Consider the following 26,051-nt stretch of genomic DNA (forward strand, 5'->3'; position numbering starts at 1 on the left):
TCAATTTACTGTTGTCATTAAAGTACCACAAGCCTCATTTAAAAATGGATTGGTATTGTAATTCATCCTTTCTGCTGAAAAGAAACAGCAAGGTAGCTTAGATGAATCACAACGGGTGACTTTCGTGAAAGTCATTATGTTACCTATGTGATCAAAAAACGATATTTTGTTCGGCTTATCGAAGTGACCAGATGAACTTGGTGATGTTGCTCCAAGAGTGGACTGCTTTGTGCAATGCAGCAATCTGGCAACAGTTGCCTGTGTTTGCTTTCCTGTCTTTGTTCTCTGGGATTAGAGGAGTTAATCAAAGCGACAGTGACTTCTGGCTTGATATAGTTAGAAAGGTCACAAACCTGAGGCTCAATTGTTTTCCAGTCAATGGTAAACTGGTACATAAAATGCTTGCAGCTTCCATTCTGCACAATGCATTCCCCCATGAAATTATCAATCAGCAAGAAAAAGCCATTACAAAAGGTGAGCAAGGTCAAGGTTACATTAGTTTCGGCACATCTAGCCCATTTTTCAAACTCTTCTTCCAATAACAGGTAGTAATGCTGAAATGGAGCAGGTGTTAAAAAATGCATATCCTGCCTGAATTTGATGGAAATTAGATTCTCAGTTCCAACCTCATTCAATGTGGAGTCTACAGCTGAACAAAGGAAATTTGGAGCTCTCAGTTTCCACTAGGACGAGTTAACATACAATGACAAGCTGATTTTTCATGTTGGGAAACCAGAAGTATAGAGCTAATGCAAACCTGGAATCACTGATTTGAAGCTTTTTCTTATTAGTTTTCAGGTCTGGCGGGGAAATTGTCTCATATATGAATTTAGGCTCGATGCTCCGTCGTCCCGTGGCAGAGTGTAATAAACAATTCTTGAAGAAAATGCTTTATTTTGCAACGATACACAAAAAGTTAAGCTACACTGCATTAGCTTCAGAAACTACAGCAAATCCAGAGGGAAAAGAGTTACAAGGTTAGCCCAGTATTGCTTCCATATGAAACCATTCCTCCCAATGTCATACCTCTTACTACTGTGTCTCTGTGTACATCAAGTCTGAAAGGCAGGAAACTGTCCCATGTGAATGTCAAGCTATAAAGACCCCTAGCTTTAGAATTGCTGTGCTGCTTCTAGCTTGCCTAGTCGGGGGGCGGGGGGAAGGTTTGGAGTGCACAGGTGGTTGTTACCAGTGTGAAAGCCGAGGTCATCGAAGAGATGTTTTGGCGAATATTTATTTTTATTTTTATTTTTATTCCATTTATATCCCGCCCTTCTCCGAAGACTCAGGGCGGCTTACAAGCTTAGCAGTAGCCTTCATTCTATGTATATGCCTGCTTATTAGGGCTTTCACACACACCCCAAGCGGCATTATTACAAAGTCAGCTTAATTGCCCCCAACAATCTGGGTCCTCATTTTACCTACCTCGGAAGGATGGAAGGCTGAGTCAACCTTGAGCCTGGTGGGATGCGAACCTGCACTAATTGCAGGCAGCTGGTGTTACTTAAGGAGGCATTAGCCCACTGCTCCACCAAGGCTCTTGGAATAGACGTTTTCTTCTCATAACAAACGTTTGAAGACTTAATTGTACAATGTGACCTGAATTGTCCAAGAGGGGAGGGAAACTTTTACTCTTTCAATTAACTTTTTTGCCAGAGCTGGTATTCCTTCTATCGTGCTGGTACGCTTTGCCTAATAAAGGAGATTAGACATTAGAGATGTAATGTCTCTGGTGCGTTTACTTTGTTGGGCTTTTCAACCGTAACCATGCTAGTGAATCCCAAGGGAGCAAGCACCTAATGACCAAGTACCTTAGCCCATCCCAGTTGCATGGGTGAACAGCTACACAAACCCTCCCCACTAACTACAGACACGCACCATGTACTTCCAGATGCCTACAAGAAAATATCACCGCATGCATGAAAGCTGGGGTGGGGGTGATGGAAGCAAGCTCCATGTGAGACAAACTCTTGTTTAACACCTGAGATGGGTACAATTTCAAAATATTATGGGTCAACCTTAGACAGAAGATTACAAAATTAAGGTGCCCTCTTCGTGGCATCCTCAAAAGAAATAGAGTTTTGTTAGCTCCTCTTTTTCAGCCTAGCCCGCTCAAACTGACCAGAGGAATTCGTCACAGTACTGAAGAAATTTGTTATAAAAATTTAATTGTGATAGTTTCAAGTAGCTGTTTCTGGGATCTAATTGAAACAACAAAGTGACCCTCACTTGTCTTATCAGCAACTATCCATTAGCTCCTTGTTATTAACAGCGTGGACAGAGACATTCCATCCGGGTTGCCTACGGATCACTAAGTTTTTCGGGTTCTGATTAAAACAGCGTGAATATCCATGACATTTGTGCCTGTCAGGCCTGTCTTCAAAAGGTGATGTCCATTTTGGAACTTGGTGAAAAATGTGTACGAGTCATTATTGCTCAACATGCTTCCCACATCAAAGCCTTCCTGCTTGGCCTCCTCCACCAGATCCTGGCTGCCGAAGGCCCCAGCGGCCTCTGTTGGCCCATCTTGTCCATCAGTTCCACCACTCAAAAACAGGACTTCGTATTTGTTAAGACAGCTTCCCTCCATAGTGGATTTAGCTCTGTGCAGTTCCAAGGCCACTCGCAGAGCCAGTTCCTGGTTCCTCCCACCCTTCCCACTTCCTTGAACCTGCACGGTGGTTTCTCCGCCTGCCAGAAGACAAATGGGGTTTTTCACATGGGTTTCTTTCATTGTTGTTAGAGGGTCTATCAGGCTCAAGACTGGAATCTCCAGCTGTCCTGCAATGCTCGTGAGCATTTCTTTCACAGAGTCTCTTAAAGGTCTATTTTCAGCATCTTTTATAATGCTCAAGCACACAAACTGAATCAATAGGCTGTAGAAATGGGCAACAGTGCTGACCTCCCCACACACAGCATCACTCAAAAGGATAGTCAGGTAACCCAACTGTTCTGCCTGGTATTTGGCTCCCTCCAAAGCTAGCCTGTTGGACCCAATCACAACATTGTAGACATGGGAATAATCTTGCTGGGTGCTATGCTTTGTGACAGAGCTAGAGAGGACTGTTAACACAGACTTTGGCAAGGTATTCAATACCTCATATTTGGCCAGTATCTGAAAACAGTCCTGCATGCTGTGAGAACTGGCAACAGTCGGGCCACTTGCTATAATGTCCAATGGATCGCCAATGACATCAGAAAGAATGAGGCTCAAAACCTGAAAAAATAAACAAATATTGTTCATGTTGTATTGGAATTTGGTCTTATTTTTAGCTATGCCTATACCCTGATTTTTTGAAAATATATATTTGAATTTAAATATGCCGATAATATTTGAAATAAGTTGTTTTCAGGAGTGACTTGTATAACGAATGACATTTCACCATTCCTTATAAAACAACATTTCTCTACTTTTGACTGTAACAGAATGGATTTTTATCAGATACTTTTCAAAGACCAGCTCCCATCTTTCCACCTATATCCTTTGAAATATTACCCAAACAAATCCATTGTTTAGCAATGACTAAGCTGCCTGCTATAAGCCACCATAAAAAGTAGATTTTTTGCTTTGCAATTTCTTATTCTGGCCATCGAAAATGTATAGCAATCTTAGCTTTGGGTAGAATTGAATCTTTGAATTACAACAGCTATTGAGCACAAGTTCACCTTCACAGTTACTCTCTTTTGGGTCTGAAGATCAGATGAAGCCAAAAGTCAAATACTATGTGGAATATTTTATGTTCTCTAATATTAACGTGAGAGCCAATTTGATGGAGGAGTTAAGGCATCATGCTAGAAATCAGGAGTGGTGAGTTCTAATCCCTTCTTAAGCAGGAAGCCAGCTGGGTGATCTTGGGCCAGTCACTTTCTCTCAGCCCAGGAAAGGAGGCAATGACAAACCACTTCCTAAAAACCTTGCCAAGAAAACTGCAAGGACTTGATCAGGCAGTTGCCAGGAATTAAAAACGGTGAGAGATGGTGCCCACAGAGGGGGAGAGGTTGTGATGGACTACAGTGAGTGGCAGTTTCCCAGAAAAAGAGAGCACGTTACCGAAAGGGGGGGCACAAAAGGTAGCACAGCCCAGAGCAGTATAGGAGACAGAGGAAGAGAAAAGAATAGTCACTTCCTAGCACATTTCAAGAGGGACGCGGTGGCTCAGTGGGTTAGGACGCTGAGCTTGTCGATCAGAAGGTCGGCAGTTTGGCGGGTCGAATCCCGAGTGCCGCGTAACAGAGTGAGCGCCTGTTACTTGTCCCAGGTTCTGCCAACCTAGCAGTTCGAAAGCACGTAAAAATGCAAATAGAAAAATAGGGACCACTACGGTGGGAAGGTAACAGCGTTCCGTGCGCCTTTGGCGTCTAGTCATGCTGGCCACATGACCACAGAGACGTCCTTGGACAAGCGCTGGCTCTTCGGCTTTGAAACGGAGATGAGCACCGGCCCCTAGAGTTGGAAACGACTAGCACGCATGTGCAGGAGAACCTTTAGCTTTACCTTTACCTAGCACATCTCAAGGCATATCCATTAAGGTGTCAGCAATAAGGGTTTAGTCTGGGAAGGTTTTGTGTATTGCAGGGGTCCCCAACCTCTGATCTGGGGACCGCTACCAGTCTGCGGCATGCCAGAAACTGGTCTGCGCAAACAAGCCCCATCTACGGGATGCAGGCAGCACACAAAACCACGCCTCCTCTGGGCCATGGAAAAACCTCTCTCCAAGGAATCGTTCCCTGGTGCCCAAAAGGCTGGGAGCCACTGTTCTATTGTGTACAGGAAAATAAAGAACTGAACTCTGACTGAATTGCTCTTCATTATTCTTGGGTTTAACCTGACAAAAACTGACTTGAAGGCACCAAAAAAAAACCCACTAAAAAAAACTCTGCCTAGAAACTATGGATTCCAACTGCAGACATTTTAGAAGCTCAGTTATAAACCTAAGTCAATTTAATCATAAGATTGGTAGGCTAAAATAAAATAATTACATTAATGTTGTAAGAGGCTTTAGTTCAGAGGTCTTCAAACTCGGCCCTTTTATGACTCATGGACTTCAACTCCCAGAATTTCTCAGCCAGGCATGCTGGCTGAGGAATTCTGGGAGTTGAAGTCCATGAGTCATAAAAGGGCCGAGTTTGAAGACCCCTGCTTTAGTTGGTTAATTGCACTACTTTGGAACCATGGCCTAAATAATGCATACATTTGAATCTGCACTAAAAGGGATTTGGAGAAATCCTACATGTGTGAAATGAAGCTCGGCCAAGAGTCCTAGGACACCTTCACATTTCCTGCCTGCTGAAAAACTGGGAATGAACGATGTAGCTAATCTACGTCTTCATATACTGCATGATTCCTGCTGTAAAAAAATAAAAACACCTCAGTGTATTACTAATAGACAGAGCTGTGTTTGACATATAAAGTATGAATCATTCTTCAATTTCTTTCCTACTGCTCTGACTTATTGTCCTTCGCTTTTATGAAAAATAGGTCATATTTCATAGTTTACACAGGTAGTCCTTGACATACGATCCCAATTGGGACCAGAATTTTTTTGTCATAGGTTGTTGCAGTTGTCGGATTCAATTTTATGATTATTTTTACCACGTTAAGTGAATCACTGTAGTCATTAAGCAATTCCACAATTGCTAAGTGAAGGCTGCAGTTGTTAAGTGTGAATCCATTCTTCCCAATGGGCAGTTTTTTGCTGGAAACTGGCGAAAAAAGTTACAAATCATGATCATGTGACCATGTGACTGCAATCACATTGCAATCACATGACCATGGTGGTGGTGTTGTAACAGTTGTAAGTGACAGCACTGGTCATAAGTGTGAGGACCAAGCTTTTTTTCAACACCATTGTATCTTCAAACATTCGTTAAACATTTCTGAAATGTACATGCAATGTATGAAAAACAGAAAAGTGTTTTAAAAGTTAAATCCCTCAACCCAAATGATTTACCAACTGTGTAAAAAGAGAAAAATAAGCAATAGGGCATTGTTTTTACTTAATTCACATTATTCATTACAGCTGAAAAATCAGAATTTTTGATGGAAAGCTTTGGCATTTTTAGCACAGAACTTTAGGTCCCCTGCTCAAATATTCTATTTGCCTCAAAGACTAGAATTTTTGTAATTTTTGGGGGAAAAAACTCTGAACCCTTATGATCATACAAAGGAAATAAAATTATGCAAGGACTTCTGGAAAGGCTTTAGATGAAAGTTGGTGCATTAAAACTAAGATCTACCAGATTTGTACAAAATTAGCCTGTGCTGCAATAATTTTTATAAACAAATCACTGTTGTTGCATAATTTACTCTGCGGGTATTATATTTATGTAATATATTTATATAATATTTATATAATAGCATTTATATTTACTGCATTATTTTGTATGCACATTCCTTCGTTCAATCCAGAGCTAAAAGATTTCTTCAAGAACACTAAAAATGCACTAAGAACCAATCACAACTATTTCCCTACACTCCTTAGAGCAGAGGTTCTCAACTTTTTCTTCATCATGGGCCCCCTTTAAATACCTTTTGTGGCCACAGACCATGGCCACTGACCACCAAGACTTAACTCAAGATTTATACCATCACATTTCTTCAAGCCTGTGATGACATTGTGGACCCCAGAGAACCACAATGCTTCCGATTGCTCAAAATATTTAAACATCAGAGCTGACTGATATAATGTCCCTGATATTGATGAGGATGGAAACTATCCTGACCTTTGGCACCAAAATTTATCCCTCTCTCAACCACACTGAGCCTAGAGAACAACTGCCATTCCTTTGAAAACCAAGAGTTATTGGGCCAAGACACCATTTAATAGACTTACCTGGGCAGGATGAGCCACCTGGGCCAACCCCCCACCTTTTGACAAAGAGAGAGCCTTTCGAATGGTGTTCAGCTCTTGAATGGTGGCTCCTTTTGAAGCGAGTAACCTGGTGATGGTAGCCTTGTCTTCGAGGGTGACAGGAGGGATAGGCGCAGGTAAAAGGGCAGACCCACCTCCTAAAAGGCAGAAAAATATGCTTTTAGGCAACAAGGCTCCTTTCTTGCAAAGGTTAGCCCCTATCAGAAGACAGCGGACTCCAAAGAGAGCCCCATCAAGGCAGCATTTGCCTCTTTGCCTTTTTCCATCCTTTGCAATGGAAGCAATTTTTCTCCTCCTGCTTTTCAGATGATTATTTTACAGAATGACAACTGGAATATTTTCCATCAAGTGATTAAAACAGAGAGTCACATATAAACTTCTTCTAAAAGGGCAAGGTCGCTTTCCTTCCGTATACATTAAAAGTAGAGAGCCAATTTGGTGCAGTGGTTAAGACATCAGACTAGAAACCAGAGACTGCGAGTTCTAATCCTGATTTAGGCATAAAGACATTCGGGTGACCTTGGGCCAGTCATTCTCAGTCCTAGAAAGGAATAAAGGGCAAACCACTTCTAAAATACCTTGCCAAGAAAACTGCAGGTAGGCTGGGTTAATATCTTACAAGATTCATCTTTGCAAGTGCAAGATAGAAAATCTGGAAATGATGATTTGGTGGCATAAGTATAGGCAAAGGAAAGCTAACTACATATCATTGAGTGTGATGGATTGGGTTTATGAAGGGGGAGATGGACTACAGTGATGGGCAGATTCTCAGAAAGAAGAGAGAATATCCCAAGGAGGGGAGCAAGCCAAGAGGCAGCATAGCCCAAAGCTGGATGAGAAAAAAGCTAGGATAGCCACTCCTTAGAACAGGGGTAGGCAAGGGGCGGGAAGGAAGGAAGGAAGGAAGGAAGGAAGGAAGGAAGGAAGGAAGGAAGGAAGGAAGGAAGGAAGGAAGGAAGGAAGGAAGGAAGGAAGGAAGGAAGGAAGGAAGGAAGGAAGGGGGAGGGTCTAAGGGAAGTCCTGCCTTAGTCCTGCCCTCCTGCCCTTTCACCATCCCCTTGCCCCCTCCTCCTGGCCTATTCTGGAGGGTCTCCGATCCTATTGCTAAGGAAGCTTTGGATACAAAGCCAGGTCTCCTCACATGGAGAGGCAGTGGGCCTCCCTCTTGTCTTTGCCCTCGTACCCATCATGAGCAACCTGGCTAAGGAGAGCAAGCACAGCAGCAGCAGCAGCCTTGAGGAGGAGGTAAGTGCAGCTGGGTGCCACTTGGGAAAGTGGAGCTGGTCTTAGTGCCATGGGTTCTTGATGGCTGGGCTGGGCATTTGACCTCCACGCCACCGTCCAACCCGCCCCCCCCAAGGCCTGAGAGGAACAGTGAGGCTCCTCCAGTGGACCATGCCTTGGCACTTGCCCTGGTCCCATCTTCTTCTGCCAGAGACCCTCAGATCTGTCCCACTCCTGCCCAGGCCCCCATTGGCACCCTTGATGCGAATGTTGTAGAGCTGACCACGCCCACCCAGTAGGCCACACCCACACTGGCCACACCCACCCGGCCCGCCAAGGGCAACTGCAATGCTGATGCGGCCGTCAATGAAATTGAGTTTGACACCCCTGCTTTAAACCTATTGGCTGCTGCCTAGTGGCCAACCGTATAAGTAGCTGCGCAGAAGCCTGTTTCAGTGTTGTTCCTGTTTGCCTTAATTAAGCAATGTTTCTGTTTGCAACTTCTCGTCTCGCTTACTGCCTCCAAAGAACTCACTACACAACACCTCCCCTCCCCAAATCTACAAGATTCTGAAGTGCCTCTGAACTCACATGATTGCAGCCCATTTCTGCTATTCACTAAATCTCCTCCCTTTTTTGTGTAAGCCTGAAAAAAAGATGATTATAGTTTAAGGAATCCACAGATTTAAGCTAACCTGTCTCTTCAAACAGTGGCATTTTTTTCATATAAAGACGGGTGAATGTAGCTGAGAAGTATTGAGCTCGCATAAAATCCAACACACTTCTTAAGAATTATTTCCAGAGCGCACTGCTCTCAGAATTAGACTCCTGATAATCTAGTGAATTGAAAGTTTCATCCTAAAATCCATTCGGGTTTACTTATCTAAAGAAAGCCACAGACTAACAGGGTGAACTCACATGTACAGATGAGAACCCCCTTTTACAGTGTTCGTTATTTCTGCATAAAAAGAGCTCTAAACATAGTGCCAGTTTAAGCAAAATAGAGAAGTGAAATGAACTGCAACTGGACACTTCAGCCAGGTGTCAGGGATAGATGGATTAAAGGGAGACAATCCATTAAAGAGAAATATCTCAAGCACCAGACAGACCCCCTGAGCAATGGATGCACAAACTAATAGAATGTCCATGGAAAGATCAACAAAGTACTGAAAGGCCTCAAGGTCAACTCTATGTCAATGTTAGTTAAAAAGTTGCCATGAAATACAAAATGGGCTGAAGTTTGAGACACAATAATCTTGCAAAATACATCCCTGAAAAACAATTATATAGGGACTTTTTAATCAACTGATAGAAATTTGCTCATGGTAACATTAACCAGAAAGGGTTAATGTTACCCCTCTAAGGACAACAGGTAGTGGCATATAATAAGGACCTCTTTTCAAAGAAGAATTGACTGCATAAGTATGAATAGACTTTCCCTCAAAGAGCAGTATCATACTGATCACTCTTCCTGGGATGGTAGACTGTTTATATCTAACTCATTAAGTTCAGAAATATCATTGCCAGCAGATCTTTACTCAAACGGTAGGGGATGGGGACACTATCTTCTCCACCCAAGATTCAAGAACAATTCATGTGTCAGAATCAGATCCTGCTATGTCTGCTTGTGTTCTGATGTTACAGATGGGTTTCCATTCATACAGGAGGGGATGTTAACAACTTCTTTAATAGATTAAGATAAACTACAGATACCCTTGACCGTTGTCTTTTCTATGTAAGGCAACCAAGGAAGATCCAGTTAACTTGATGGCCAATGCTTCACTGAACTTCCAGCCTTGGGGGAGGGGGGGAGGGCTAGTAGGAAACCTCTAATTAAAAAAAATCTTTAAGTCCTTTACAACAATCCATCCTGTTAGATAATTTCCAATTTGCTATTCTTGGACAAGGTGGTTAATCATACGGCACCTGAGATTCAGGAATTCCTGAATGAAACAGCTTGCTTAGACTCATTTCAGCTGAGCTTAAGAACTGGGAATGAGGCTGAAAAATTTTTTAGTTGCCTTGGTAAATAATCCACAGTGAAATCAAGACAAGGAGACTTCTGCTGGACCTCTCAGTGGTATGTAGCTCCACTTTTTTTTATCTACTGTTAAGGATGGTATTAGTTCTAAATTGGGTTCTAATGGGGTACCATAAGGCTCCGTCTTCAATATCTTCATCAATGACTTAGAATAGATGAGGGAATAGAAGGGGAACTCATCAAATTTGCAGTTGACACTAAACTGGCAGGAATAGCCAACACTCCAGAAGACAAGCTCAGGATCCAAAAAGATCTTGATAAACTTGAACAATGGGCCCTATCCAACAAAATGAATTTTAATGTGGAAAAGAGCAAAGTATTACATTTAGACTGGAAAAACCAAAGGTATAAGTACAGATTAGGTGAGACCTGGCTCAAAAACAGTAAGCGTGAGAGGGACCTTGGAGTCCTAGTGGACGATCATTTGACTATGAGCCAGCAATGTGCAGCTGCCGCCAAAAAGCTAATACAATCCTGGATTGTAGAAACGGAGGCATAGAATAAAAATCACATGAAGAATTAGTACCATTTTATAAAACCCCAGTGAGACCACACCTGGAATACTGCAACCAATTTTGGTCGCCATATTACAAAAAAGCTGTTGAGATCTTGGAAAAGGTTCAGAGAAGAGCAACTAAGATGATTAAAGGCCTGGAGACTAAAACATACGAAGAATAGCTACGGGACTTGGGTTTGGCTAGTCTAAAGAAAAGAAGAAACAGGTGCAACATGATAACAGTATTGCAGTGAGAGGCTGCCAGAAAGAAGAGGGGGTCAAATTATTCTCCAAAGCACCAGAGGGCAGGACAAGAAACAATGGTTGGAAACTGATCAAAGAGAGAAGCAACCTGGAATTAAGGAGAAAGTTCCTAACAGTGAGGACAATTAACCAGTGGAACAGCTTGCCTTCAGAAATTGCGGGCACTCCATCATTGGAAGGTTTTAAGAAGAGACTGGACAGTTACTTGTCTGAGATGGTATAGGTTCTCCTGCTTGAGCGGGGGGGGGGGGGGCTGGACTAGAAGACCTCCAAGGTCCCTTCCAGCTTCTATTCTATTCTATTCTATTCTATTCTATTCTATTCTATTCTATTCATTCTAATTCTAATTCTAATTCTAATTCTAATTCTAATCTATTCTCAATAGGTCAGGTAAATGGGTTAGATGACTGCAGGCATTGCTATACCCCAGTCCTGTAAGAACTGCCAACAGTTACCTCTTTGTTTTGAGGCACAATTCAAAGTGCTGGGAGTAATTTTGAAAGCATTAAATGCTTAGGGTCCAAAATGCCTAGGGGGTTTACCTTCTCAATAGTAACCCTCAAACCATGGAACCCCCTTCTTAGGAGTCTAGACTGCCACTCTATTGGATAATGTTTTGTAAATAGGTAAAGTCTTTCTATTTTAGGAAGGCATTCAATATCCGGTTCAGTTTTAGAAGACACGGCTATTTCTATTAGATGTCTTTGTACATTTTTGGAGCGCTACCAACATTTAAATCTTGCATTTATTTCAAGTGTTTTAAGTTGCCCCTAGTGATGCATATGCATTAAAGGGCAGGAACATAATGTGCATATACATATAAAAATAAAATCAGTATTCATACTGATTAATTTCTGCCTCCCCAGATCTGGAATTCCTTCTGCAATGCAGCCTATGTTCTTACATTTATAGACTATAAATTTTACACATATAAAATGCAAAACCTGAAAAAGGTTGATTGTGGCCAGTGGTGGAGGATGAGTGAGGAGAAAGCGTGAATGTATTTTTAAAAGATCTGCCTAAAAGTTCCCACATAGCCGATACTGCCACTGAATAAAGAGCATGCTACCCAAGCTTGCAGAATTGTGCCAATTTAAGCGGAAAGGCATTGTGAGTGAAACACAAGCAGGCTGACCCCTGCTCCAGACTTCTTTTGTCTCAGCTTCATCCCTGATCCAACCGTGTCCATACCATGAATGAGCTTTGCATGACAGTTATCTTACAACCCGGGTAAATAGCAATGCTTCCAGAAATGACGCCTGGGCCCCCACAGGATCCTAGACTTTTGTGTCCTACAGTGACACAAGCTGTAGGTTGAGATACCCAATAATCCATGCATGTTTTAATATTTTTATTGCTTTAATATGCAAAAAAAGAGACAAAACCGGGTGAAATAAAAAACAAACATTCAGAGAAAAAAAGGAAAGAAAATATATCACGGTACATATCAAAGCAATATTTTAACCCATCTTTACACCTTGACCACACAGACTAATATTGATCAGTCTTTCCATTACATTAAGAGAGATCCAGTTTATAAACAGAAAGGAAAGACATATCAGTAATCTCCAAATTATAAATCTGGGATCACACCATCTTTCCACCATTAAAGAATAATCTTCATACAGAGATTAGAGCCAATTTATGGGATGGTGTTGGTCTACAATTCAAAAGTACATTTATGTATTTAAATTATATTAAAGTTTGTAATATCAAAATAATACATTTATGAGTATCAAACCATAACTAGGTAATACGATCAAGTCCATATCACTCATTTTATATATGCAACGTATTACTAACATCCAAACATTTTAAAATATTATTTGGGACGCTTAGTACATGCTAAAAAAATCTTTTATTGAATTAATGTCATATTAAAATCATAAGAAATATACTATTCTTTAAAACCCTTAACCATTCATTTTAATGAGATATTTCAATTCTTTGTTCAATTCTTCTTGGAAATAACTAATGTCCACCCTTAGTGGAACTCTTTGTTTATTTAAGAAAAAAAGTAGAATTGAATCATCCCCAACCAGTGATTTTTGGCAAGCGTTTTGAGAATCTAGAGCCGTGGTGGCGAACCTATGGCACGCATGCCACAGGTGGCACGCAGAGCCCTCTCTGTGGGCACACGCACCGTCGCCCCCATCCTAGGCCTCCGCTGCCGTGTGTAAAAAAAAATTCATTCAATTTCAACTTCTCGAAGGGGAAAAAAAGATCTCGCAAAGTTGGAATTTCTTGATTGAACGTTATTTTCAGTCCCACACAGCGGCGGAGGAAGTGACGCGTCTGAGCTGGAAAAAAATGCCGCGGGGGGGAGCGGCTACGCAGGGTAAGGTTGCCGCCCCCACCCAGATGCTCTTGCCTCCCCCAAGCATTTTTTTAGTAACCTGCCTTTCAGCTGCATTCCGTTTCTCCGTTCGCTTCTCAGCCTTCGCCACGTGTTTGTGGGACAAAAAAAAAGTTCCATGAGACTTTCTAACTTCTCGCGAGATCTTTTTTTTTTGTCCCACAAACACGTGGCGAAGGCTGAGAAGTGAATGAAGAAACAGAATGCAGCTAAAAGGCAGGTTACTAAAAAAATGCTTGGGGGAGGCAAGAGCATCTGGGCGGGGGCGGCAACCTTAGCCTGCATGGTGGCGGGGGAGTTAACGGCGGATGCAGTGGCCAAAGGAGGAGCTGCACAAAACAGGCAGAGGGGAGGCCGGGCAGATTGCGGGCACCATTCCTCGCCTCCTCCGTGCTGCCACCGCCACTGCTTTTGCCAAAGCAACCCAGCCATCGCTGCTGCCGCCCTGCCCAGCTCTGCTGCTGCCATGCCACTGCCCTGATCCGGCCCTGGGCAGTGCCTCTGACCTGCGTGGCTGTCCCACCCGCAATTGGCCTCCCCACCGCCCCCCCCGCAGTCCCGCCTGGCTCTGTGCCGGCCCCAGTTAGCGCCTCTTTCCTGCATGGCTGTCCCACTTGCACCTGCGATTGGCCTCCATGCCGCCACTGCACAGTCCCGCCTGGCTCCTCTCCGGCCCCGGGCAGTGCCTCTGCCCTGCGTGGTTGTCCTACTCGTGCCCGCGATTGGCCTCTGTGCCACTGCTGCACAGTTCCGATTGGCTCCTCTCCAGCCCCGGGCAATGCCTCTGCACTGTGCAGCTTTCCCGCTTGTGCCTGGGATCGGCTTCCGCACTGCCGCCGCTGCAGAAGTCACACAACAGGGGCGTGTATCCGGGCAGCTCGGGTGAGAAGAAGGTGAGCTTCGTAGGGCTGGACCTCGGTGCCCCCGCGTCTCCTTTGACGGGGCCCTGCTGATTGCCAGCTCCGAGACGGCAGCAGCAAACATGGCTCGATCCTCAGCAAGCTCTGTTTGCCGCGTCCTGCCCAATGCCACTGCCATGAGGCCGCAGAACAAGCCTCCTCGCCTCTTCTTCCCTCGCAGACATCGGTAGCACCCACCCCACCTACCGCTCATCCCGGGGCACCTACCACCATCCTGCACTCTCCAGCCCATCGCTGGCCAGCCGGGCGCACCGAGCTCAGACCTCGGGCAGATGGAGGCCAGAGGGGAGTGAGAGCCATGACTACCTGGCTCCTCCACCTGAGGACGCATGTGGGGAGAGGCACCGCCCAGCTCGATAAGCCGTGGTCTGCACGCAGGAGCAGAAGAATGGATGAGGAGGGCTGGCCGGGGATGGGCGCAGGGCTGCTCTCAGGGGGAATCTGACCAGCCCCAGCCTGGAGGGGGTGAGAGGCCAAGGGAGCCCGAAGGGAGGGAGCCTGGTATGCCCGGCTGGCCAGCGATGGGCTGGAGAGCGTGGTACAGTGGCAGCTGCCCTGGGATGAGTGGTAGGTGGAGTGGGCGTTCTCAATGTCCACAGGGGAAGACGCCGCGAGGAGGCTCCGTGCCCAGTCCAGCCCAGTCCCAGCACAGAAAGTGAGGCAGCAGCCCTATGTACATCCCCGTGCGTGAGTGCGCCCCTACCTTGCCAGGCATGCGGAGCCGCAGCATGTGTGGCAGAATTGCACAGGCAGGCAGCGAAAGGCACGAGGAGCCCCGATCCCAGCACAGCCCCTCCCCACTCTCCTCCTCCCCCCCTCGTAAGAGCTGCGGGGCTCAGGAGCCTCTCCCCATGCCCTCCCACCCACTGAGCAAGATGCCCTCCTCCCCACTGCCCACCCCGCCAGAACAACATCGAGCTGGCCACGCCCACCCTGGCCACACCCACTCAGTCTGCCATGACCACTGTAGCTACACCCACCCAGCGGGCCACGTCCACCCAATGGGCCACACCCACCTGGTACCCAGCGATACATAAGTGGGTTTTGGGTTCCAGTTTGGGCAATAATTGTTGGGGGCAATAAGTTGACTTTGTAATAATGCCGCTTGGGGTGTGTGTGAGGGCCCTAGTAAGCAGGCATATGCATAGAGTGAAGGCTGCTGCTGGGCTTGTGAGCCGCCGTGAGTCTTCGGAGAAGGGCGGGATATAAAATGGAAATAAAATAAATAAAATAAAAATAAATAAATAAAAGGTTCGCCACCACTGATCTAGAAAAACTGACAATGCATTTGGACAATGCATTTTACATTGTTGTTTTGCAATTTTAGGCAATCAAAATTCTTCTTGCAATAATTCAAATGGTTTAAACATTTGATTGGCAACAGCCTGAATTCAAGCAATTATCAAACTGGGATTTACAGAGTTTATGTTTACCATCAGAATAAGGGTACAAATTAGCTTTCCATTCCAATATTTTCCAAATTTACTTTGCAAACATAAACTTGGAAATACAATGGAGCTACACTAAAATCAAGCCCTTGTGTCAGGGTCTTGATCCTTGCATTCTTCAATTTTTGTTCTTTCATGTTTTTTTAAATTACTTGCATCTGATCTTACAACTCCAAATGAAAAGAGTTTCCTACTTTCTAATTATTCCTAAACATTAACAATTATTAAATAATAAATAATAGTTAAATAATATGTAATTCATAGTTATATAATTATTATAATACTGTAATTACTACTTATTAAATAAATCTTTAAAAGCAGTCAAACAGCAGAAACGTCACTGATTACCAATTTCCATTTAAATATTAGTTCTTACAGGAAATAAATCAAACTTATGTCACTTACCCAAACAACCTTATAAAAGACCAAACTGTTGCATATCAATAAAAATGTATATATAAAATACATATTTATTAATCAAGATATATCACTGATACATAACAATTTGTATTCAGTTTCATCCACTGTTATATACTAAATATTCTCCATTTTTTTAATAAACCTTAAAATCAAATAAAAAAAATAAAAGGAGGTAAACTTTACACGTTTTATGAGAACACTGACAAAGGAGGCCATAATTCCATTTGAAATAATAATTTGCCAATAACTAGAATATCACATATTAATACAATTAAATTAAAAAATACATATTTAGGCGGAATCTCAATTTCCAAAATTTTCCATTGCATCATGTCAAAGGCTTTTTCCACCTTCAACAAAACCATTAATGCCGATTAGTGACTGAACAACAAATTACTGTTAACATTTTTGCCTTGATCTTAAAAAGGGAAATCAGATGATCAATTGCAGAGTTTCAGTTAATGCAAACTTTAGTGATGGTGGGGAGGGAAAAGGCATTGTTATACCTCCAATGAGAGAACGGAAAGAGCGGAGGAGATCTTATACCAGGGGTAGGCAACCTCGGCTCTTTTATGACTCACGGACTTCAACTCCCAGAATTCCTGAGTCAGCTATGCTGACTCAGGAATTCTGGGAGTTGAAGTCCGTGAGTCATAAAAGAGCCGAGGTTGCCTACCCCTGTCTTATACCATCCAATGGAATTCAGACTGGAAACTTCCTTCCTTACATAGAATTAGAGGGTTATCTGTTATTTCTTAGATAAAGGCAGCTTGATCATGACTAATCTTTAGAAGAACTATATTATGAAAAAAAAATCTTAATTTCTTTTTCAGTTATATTTGGCTTAGCATTAAAAATTGAAACCAAACATTTTTAAGTTGCTTCAGTTATTCAGAAAGATTATATATTTTACCCTGGGCATCTTTAGTAACAGAGATACAGTAGTACCATACTGTGCAATTTTATTAGCTGGTTGAGTATCTTTGCTTCATATAATTCAATGAATATACTGTTTTTCAAGTTCATAAAGGGAATTAAGTTTCTGTTTAAGAACTCCATAACATTCTGAAGTAGGCTGCTCAAGAGTTTCTTAAATTTATTAAAGTATTATTTATTTGTTTATTTGTTTATTTATTTAATTTCTATAGCCACCCATCTCAGTCAATAACAAAGAAAAAATAGTTAATGGTAAGGAAAATAACGGAATGAACAATCTGTACAATAACTGCTCCAACGTAACTAATACCAAGATCAAAATGAAACAATGCTATGACGTATACCTCTAAAACATGACATAAAACATAAAAATTTCCTATTCAGTTCTTCCTAGACCCTTCAGACCAACCCAATTTGCCAACTCTTAGGGTTCTCCAAATATTCTCCAAAGCAACTGAGGGCAGGACAAGGACTAATGTGTGAAAGATTATTAAAGAGAGATAAAATCTAGTATTAAAGAAACATTTCCTGACAGTGAGAACAATTAGTCAGTGAAACAGCTTGCCTTCAGAAGCTGTGTTGTGCTCCAACACTGGAGGTTTTCCAGAAGAGATTGAACATTTTTCTGAAATGGTTTAGGGTCTCCTGCTCAAGACCTCCAAGGTCCCTCCCAACTCTGTTATTCTATATTCTAAATCCAGGGCTTTTTTTCTCATTGAACGCTCAGAACGGAGTTCCGGCACCTTTTTTGGATGGAACCTTGTAGGGTAGGCAAGGCAGGTTGTATAACATGTGTGAGTTCCGGCACCTTTTTCTTTTACAAAAAAAGCACTGTCTAAATCTATATTTTATGTTCCAGCTCCTTTCCAACTTACTGTATTTTTCCAATATTACATGGCATATTCTGATTCTGGACTGCCACCTGCTGGTTAAAAACAGCCTAGGCACGAACAGCTAGAGCACCGTATTAGACTGGAAAGCTCAGTAGAAGAACAGAACCTATTTTAAAGGTTAATTACAAAATGAGAGCCAGAGCATGCACACTTTTTATTTTTCAATAAAACTGCGTCAGAGGGAGAAAAAGAAAAAAATGTACATCAGACAGACGCAGAACCCATATGTGTGACTCACAGAGACTGAGAGCTGACTAATTTGAAATGACCACATTTATTTCAGCAAGCTACAAAAAACATTTATGCAGAACTGTTAATACCGCATTTCCTTCCATTGCAGAAGATCCTACTTTCCCCATGGCAGAACATCAGCAAAAGCTAAGGGCAGGTTACGGAGAAGGCTACCAGGGCCAGAAGGGATATCATTTCCAAAGCCAGCTGATGGAAGAAAGCGCAAGGGCGCTTCAGGGGGCTGTCATCATCACCCAGAGCAAAATCACACCAAAAACCACCCTGAGCCACCTTCCCGTGCCATCTGTTTTTCTCCTTTAAACATCAAAACATTTTTTATTTATTTTTATTTTAATTCCATTTATATCCCGCCCTTCTCCGAAGACTCAGGGCGGCTTACAAGCTTAGCAGGAGCCTTCATTCTATGTATATGCCTGCTTATTAGGGCTTTCACACACACCCCAAGCGGCATTATTACAAAGTCAGCTTAATTGCCCCCAACAATCTGGGTCCTCATTTTACCTACCTCGGAAGGATGGAAGGCTGAGTCAACCTTGAGCCTGGTGGGACTCGAACCTGCACTAATTGCAGGCAGCTGGTGTTACTTAAGGAGGCATTAGCCCAATGCTCCACCAAGGCTCTATTGGAACCTAATTTGCCAAGTGCACTTGCAGAATTGACAAAAATACAGTAAGGTTAGAAAATGGGAAAGAAAAATGAAAAAGAGCGTCTGGAGGTGACAAAGGTCTCTCTGTCCTTTTGGGCTCTCGAGCATTACCTGAGATTAATACCAGGAGAAGGTCGTCTGCTGTGAGACTCTTGGCTAATTCCAAGATGGCCCTGGCCGCCTCCAAAGCTTCTTTGTCGGGAAGGTTCTCCCTCGCTCCTTCCAGGACTTGGATTCGGCTCCACGGCTTCAGCAACATTTCCCTGCAAGCATTTTCCCCCCCCCCCAAAAAAAAGAGTCACTTATTAGCTGAGCTTTGTACTGCTGAAAGCCATGATGTTTAAAACTTCTTAAACAGATGGCAGCCAGGATAATTAAAGTGATAATAAAAGGAAAACAAAAGAATATTAATCACCTAAAATTCTGCCTAAGGAGCAACTCAAATAACAAGTTGGTTTCTGTTTTTCCCCACGGGCTAAGTAAAAATAGGAAGTATCTCTCTCCATAAACCTGTTCAAGTAGCTAGTACTTGAAATAGGAAAGCAGGTCACAACTGAGATTTAAGATACACCAAGCCATGAAGGTCGCAAGAAAGAATTCTTGAAGCTGGCTCACCTATCTCATCTCCATAAAATGTAGCCTTCTTCCTTACCTCATTCCTGCATGTCGCAGAGTTTCTTGAATGCCTTGAGGAATACTGATTATTCCCCGAGTGAGGTAGCCTCCAAGGATATCCTCAGCCACTGCTGCCATGCCCAGAACAGCCTTTCCAAAGCCAACCAGGTACAGATTTCTCTTCAGTTCAAAAGGATGGCCCTGTAGCAAAAGTCTGGGGCATCCGCCCGGTTCTACCGCCAAGGACCTTTTCAGCATCGGCCCCGGGAGGACCGCACCCATAGCACTGCGAAAAAAATGTAGCCCGTGGTCCTTGAGAGTCATTTGCAGAGTGGATATCTCGCTGGTGAAACTAAAATGGGGCGACCAACAGATTTTGCCAGTGATTGGCAAGCTTTTGAAGACAGAAACCATGCCCCGAATCCACCAGGAATAAGCGATGATTAACGTCCTGAAAAAAGTGGATAAGTGATTAAGGATATCTGGCGAGTTGCTTTTCACTCCCAGAATATATGCCTTACAGAAATTTTGCTTGCTATGAGCTTTGTTTTTTTTCCTCACCACCACCTCCTGTCTTTCTGTTCTCCTGGGAAGGTCCAGAGGTCTTTTTATACACCCAATTTGATAGATCAAATGGGAAAGTTAATAATTTGCCAGCAAGAAAACAATCTATCTGGCATTTAGGGAATAGAAAAAACTAGGGTTAGTTAAACAACATGAATCTTGAAAAAGAAATATATACCACTTATATTCTCCTCCCTCCCTGAAAATGTAGAATACAAACTAAATTACTGATTACAAAACAATAAAACTTCAAACATGGATATTTTATGAAGCCAGGGTTACAAAATAAGAAGCTGCAAAGAATTACTTAAAAGTTCCTCGGGGGGGGGGGGGGAAGCATGTTGGCTTGGGGGAAGAAGGGGGAGGAGGAGAGGGGAGGGAGAGAGGGGGAGAGAAGAAGAGGGAGAGACAGAGAAAGAGAGGGGGGGAGGGTCTAGAAAGCAGGAGACTGTGAATTCTAGTCCTGTCTTGCACATGAAACCCAGCTGGGTGACTTTGGGCAGTCACTTTTTCTCAGCCTAACCCACCTCACAGGGGTGTACTGTGTGTGTTATTTATAAAAATAATAAAGGGGGAATATAAATAAATAAGAGAATGGATTTTGTGTCCATCTGTGAGATTACCTCACTAGCAAGGATTTTCTATGGAGTCATGCAGTGAACCTCAGATAGTGAGAAAGGTCTTAACCTAAGAGTGAGAGATATTGATGGTGATGAAACCATGAATGTACTCATTTCTCCTTACACACTAAACATGAAAGTAAAATCTCCAGCTCTTAATAATCAATCCAATGATCAAGAAAGAAATTCAGCCTCGTGACTCATTATCTGATCACTGACTCTCAGAAGTAATGTTTGGGGAAGGCCCCAACATACCGATCCCACCTGGTCCCTGGGAGAATTCTGCCCTCAGCTCATCAGCTCTACCATCTGTTGGCATCTTAGAACATTGGAGAGGTTTCATTCAAGTCATTTATAATAACAATTTATTTGTTTGCGGTCACAGACCAAAATACAAGTACAACAAAAGAAAAACATAGAGAAAGTAAAATCATAGACAATTGGACACCAGAAGCCTTGGCTGAGGGGAATTACAGCGTTCTCCTCTAATAGTTACAGCTCTTTAAAAAAATTTAGAGACCTGAGAAGTGATGTATGAAGAGCCATCCCCTAAACAATATAAGACCAAATTACTAGCATTGGGACCAGAAGGGTCTATTTTAAGGAGAGACAGTAGTTTAGTTCTGCCTGCGTTATACATAGGGCAGTATAAAAAGACATGCTCCACAGTTTCAACCTCAGCCCTATCACAGGGGCATAGTCGCTCGCTAATCGGGAGCCTCTATTCAAGTCATTTGTAGTACATGGAATCCAAATTTCTAAACTGTCCTTCAAATGAGTTTTGAGTTTAAGACATCCTGAATTCTGTGATATTTGGATCCATCTCATTGGCTTCCCAGGGCCCCCGATAAGACTCCCAGCAGTCTTTTCAAACCGTATCTTTCTGGTTCTTCCAACCACACACGTATGTGCATTTGCATGAGTGAACACACATACACAGAGATTTTATGTTCAAAGATGCCAACAGATGGCAGAACTGATGAGCTACGAGCTCTGACATGTTCTTTAGCATTTGTTCTTTCACTTCAGTTGATAGCAAGTTGCTTTGAGAAAATATTGTGTTTCTATTATTGGTGAAATGTAAGCTTGCAATGAGTACTCATCAATGCACACCAAGACTTGGAAAGGGTGCAGAGAAGAGCAACTAAGACAGGAGTGTCAAACTGGTGGCCTGCGGGCCGGATGCATCATGAGCAGGTCAAGTCCACTCCGGCTCCGCAAAGGCAAAAATTGTCATGATACATCACGTGAATTAAGATGATTAGGGGGCTGGAGCTAAAACGTATGAAGAACGGTTGCAGGAACTGGGTATGTTTACTCTAGTGAAAAGAAGTAGTAGAGATAGTATGATAACACTGTTATCATAACAATGTTCCAGTATTTGAGGGGCTGCCACAAAGATGAGGGGGGGGGGCAATCTATTTTCCAAAGCACCAGAAGCCAAGATAAGAATCAGTGGATGGAAACTAATCAAGGAGAGAAGCAAACTAGAACCAAGGAGAAATTTCCTAACAGTAAGAACAATAAACCAGTGGAATGGTTTGCCTTCACTTGCCTTGTGAGTGCCCCATCACAGGAGGCTTTCAAGAAATTGGACAGCCATTTGTCTAAAATGGTATAGACTTTCCTGCTCAAGCAGGACTAGATGACCTCTAAGATCCCTTCCAACTCTGGTATTCTGTTAATTGATTATTCAATTATTCTATTCTCATTAAACCAAAAGAGACCCTTCAATTGAAATTTTATAGACTTCTGACCCTAGGATTAGATTTCTTGTTTTATATAACAATTTTATTAAATATTCTGTTAATCAAAATTCTGATAACTGGTTTGAGAATTGGTCTGATGATGTAGATTCTTATGTTGAAACGACAGAAATAAAGGGCAGGCTTCTGCAGGCCTCCAGGCTCATGAAGACCTTGTGAAAGCATCATGAAAACCTTTTTAAAGAAACCACAGAGCTTGAGGATGAGCGCATCAGAATGTGTGAACTTCTTGCCATATCTACTGAGCTGTGCTTCCTGCTTATGCAACCAAACAAAACTAAGAAATCTATATAAACTTGCATTTGAGGTTCATCCGGTCTTATGGGAGGACCCACCTTTGAAACCAAATTTATATTCCTTCCTTTTAATTTTAACAATCTTAAGTCCCTTCAAATGCTGTCCTAAAACTTAATTTGTTTCCTTTCTTTTTCTTTGTCCCTTCTTACAGAATCCTTCAAACTTTTAAGAAATTTGTTTTGTAAATCCAATATAGGAAAGTTAACCAGGTCACTCTTTTGATTTATCATCTGTATATCCCTTTTAATTATTAAGACACCAGCTGGTTTCATTTGTATATCCAGTATATCATATTTTTCCATATCATTCTGTTGCAAAGGTTGCTAACAGCCAAAAAGTAATTAAGAAGCAATTTCTGAAAGTGATTAAGAAATGATTCTCAGCAACCTTCTGTCCATACAGTATAGGCTGCATTACAGTAGTCAGTTTGATCGAAATCCCGCCATTCAACTCATGAAGTAGCAAAATTTCAGTGCCTACAATCTTCTCACAAAGATCAGCTACCCAGAGTAGAAGTGAGCAAATATCATGATTTCTCCTTTTTCTAGAGAGACTACACTGGCCAGAATTCACATCTCTATCCAATACTGTTCCTGTCCTTCAGGGATGTCTAGTTTGCCATAAACCTTCCTCAGAAGTCCCATTTTAGGTCTAGATTTTATACACTGTGGGTAAGCTGCATTTCAGCTTGTTCGGTTTGGTTCAGCAAGCTGTGTGAAACAAGCCATTCCAGTCTGCAAATCATGTGAACCTTGCCAAATGTGGTTTACTCAACGAACAAGGATTTAATAAATGATCACCTACCATTTTCATGAAGCAGATATACAGTATTTCTCTTTTCTCTGAAAATAATTCTGCTTCAAAAGTGGACATTTTTAGATAACCTGTTTTTGAACAAGTGATGTGCAAAGATATGATAAATTGCTCTTATGGAAAAAGCTACTGATAAAAGTTGAATAGCGACTTCTCAAGATGGATGAACAACATTTTTATTAGAACTGGGAAAATCTGATGCTAACAACAGTAATTCTTCTTTTAAATTTATTGGTATAAGGAAAGTATGGTGGGATTTTGAGGTACATTGTTCTGTGCTGCTTTCCTGCATTCTTGTTTCTTGACTTACAGAGTACTGAGAGTGAAAAATAAAATAAAATCCTAAAATTATTTAATTTCTACATAATGTCTTCTCATAAGTGTGGCTAATCTGTTGTAATAAATCTCCTTTTTCACTCTTTTCTGCTATTAAGTACAGTGCACTGATCAAGTGCTAGAGATAGTGGTATAATAACCAAATGCCATCTTGCTATATATGTAGCTGAAAAAAATAAATCCTCCATTGCACTTGAAAGTTTTCTCTTGTGTTCTTGAGTTGTTTTGTCTACTTTAACCTGCTGTGTGTGACGCATTTTGGCCAAGAGCCTCATGTTTTCATTCCCACTGACATGCAAGGTCACAAGCGTATCAGGGATGGCACTAACACCTCTGAGCCACAACAGCTTCCCTGCCGTCTTTCACTTCTGAACAACAGAACAGACCAAAAGGGGAACAATTTATTCTCTGCACTGAAATGAGGACTTTGAGGCAAGAGTTATGGCTAGCCAGATCAAAATGAAATTTCTTCTTCTTGTTCTTTTTTCACTTGATCGTAGCAGCTGCTCAGAAAGTGATCCAGAAGCCATCATTAATCTTGGCAGATCAGCTGAGAATTGCATCTTCTATGACAGCATTGCTCTGGGACTGTGAAGAGCTTAGATTAATCTCTTTTAAATGAAAACTTCATAAGCTGCCATTAATGAAAACTGGTCCTAATCTGCATATTAATTTGAATAAATCATCCCAACATGTTCCTGTGATGGTTCCTTGCGACTCTTGTTTAGTTTCACTATATAAAAAATGGAAGTAACTTTTAATTTCTTATTAATTCCCCAGAGTGGCATACAGAAAGCATTCTCAAATAAATAACTGAATCAGAGAATAAGCAATAACATATGTTATATGTGAAACAGATATAACATTAAAAGAAGAAATTTTAAAAAATTGAATTAATCAAGGTGGTCTACAAAATCACCAAATAATGATATAATTTAACACCTACCTAGAATAACTATCTGAAATCAAGACAGTTGTGGGTATAACCCAAATAACAATGGGATGAGCCAAAAGTAAACCTTTGACAACACACTCTAGTAACCTAGGAAATGTTATGTTCTTTTAAACATTTTATATCCTTTTGGGCAGTCATGTGTGACCTTTTGGTTGTAGTAAATAATACACTGTAATTAGAAAAGAAAAAACTGAGCACCTATTGTTATGTGCACCCCTAATCATTTGCCTCCTAATCTCTTTTCACAACAACTGCACTGTGGCCTTATATGCCCCTCCATTCAGGAACTGAAGCTGGACCTCTTTTATTGCTCTCCCCATCGCATTCTGCTACAGGGCTGGACAGTCACACGTGAGCTAAGTGACCCTCTGCTGCAAATGCTGGATCTGGTCCTGAGCCCCAACTATGTCCTAAAACCTGGTGGGGATCGCGTAGGTCGGATCAGGGTAGCCAATCTCAAAGCTCCTGTTCCTACAAATCCATCATTTCTGCCCAGTTAGAGGGAGGCACTCAACGGGAGAGAAAGCCATTCAATCTAGTTTGTCCTGATGTTACCTAGTTTGGGTAATGAAGCGTCTGCAGGAAAACAATCAAGCTCAGAGAGCACCAAAGACTGCTCATAGTTTGTCCTGTTGGAAATCATCACCTTCACGCACATAGGTTCACTACATGCAGTTCCTGATAACTCAACTTATCAAGTGGGGTGGGGGGGAAGGGAAAGGAAGAGGAGAAAGCCTGGGAAACTACTACTCTGAAAAGGTGCTTCCTGAAGAAGGAGCAAGCACTTTCCCCTATGGAGAGGGATGGCCCTGGCTTTGGGAGGGTAAGGGTAAACACACAGATAGTGCAATTGTGTGTATAAAATTTAAATTGTGGGTTTACAAATAGAGGAGGGGGGTGTATATCCATGCAAGTGCATAGAAGACTTCATGTCAACAGTGGAGCTCTCCACCTCAGCTTCTGTTGCCCGCTAGCCCTCAACAAGCGAGCCTCCAGCTAATTAATGCACCCAGATATTCCTCCTCATCCTTGCATCAACTCAAGATATCAGCTGCTGCCATTTGGGGGCAAACCATGATTAAGCACGGATTCCTCAGCTTCCATTGACAATTTGTCTATTAATAATCTGAATCTGAAATATGCCACTAACGGCACTGAACTGTGTTGTTTTTTCCCTATTAACAAAATAATATTATACAGTCCTAAAATCACTGTAGTCCCAGAGTTAGCTGTTATAATGTATTTTGTAAGGCAAAACACGAGGTGCATTGTGCAGACTTCTGACTACATTTCTTGCTCAGGTACTCTAAGCTGCAG

At 42.2% G+C, this 26,051-nt stretch overlaps 1 protein-coding gene across 3 annotated transcripts in view; it reads right to left on the reverse strand.

The window, feature by feature from the left end:
• Positions 1 to 812: 812 nt before the first annotated feature.
• The window catches only part of GLYCTK (glycerate kinase), a 34,849-nt gene continuing 9,610 nt past the window's right edge, over positions 813 to 26,051 (reverse strand). For all 3 annotated transcript variants that reach the window (XM_081319553.1, XM_081319554.1, XM_081319555.1), the window contains 4 exons: positions 19,421 to 19,834; positions 18,880 to 19,031; positions 6,834 to 7,009; positions 813 to 3,217 (listed from right to left, as the gene is read on the reverse strand). In XM_081319553.1, coding sequence (XP_081175679.1) covers positions 2,312 to 3,217; positions 6,834 to 7,009; positions 18,880 to 19,031; positions 19,421 to 19,797 — 1,611 coding nt within the window. In that variant the 5' untranslated portion in view covers positions 19,798 to 19,834 and the 3' untranslated portion in view covers positions 813 to 2,311. The remainder of the gene's footprint in view (positions 3,218 to 6,833; positions 7,010 to 18,879; positions 19,032 to 19,420; positions 19,835 to 26,051) is intronic.

Source organism: Vipera berus (assembly GCF_964194415.1).
Source record: "Vipera berus genome assembly, chromosome: 2".
Classification (NCBI taxonomy): domain Eukaryota; kingdom Metazoa; phylum Chordata; class Lepidosauria; order Squamata; family Viperidae; genus Vipera; species Vipera berus.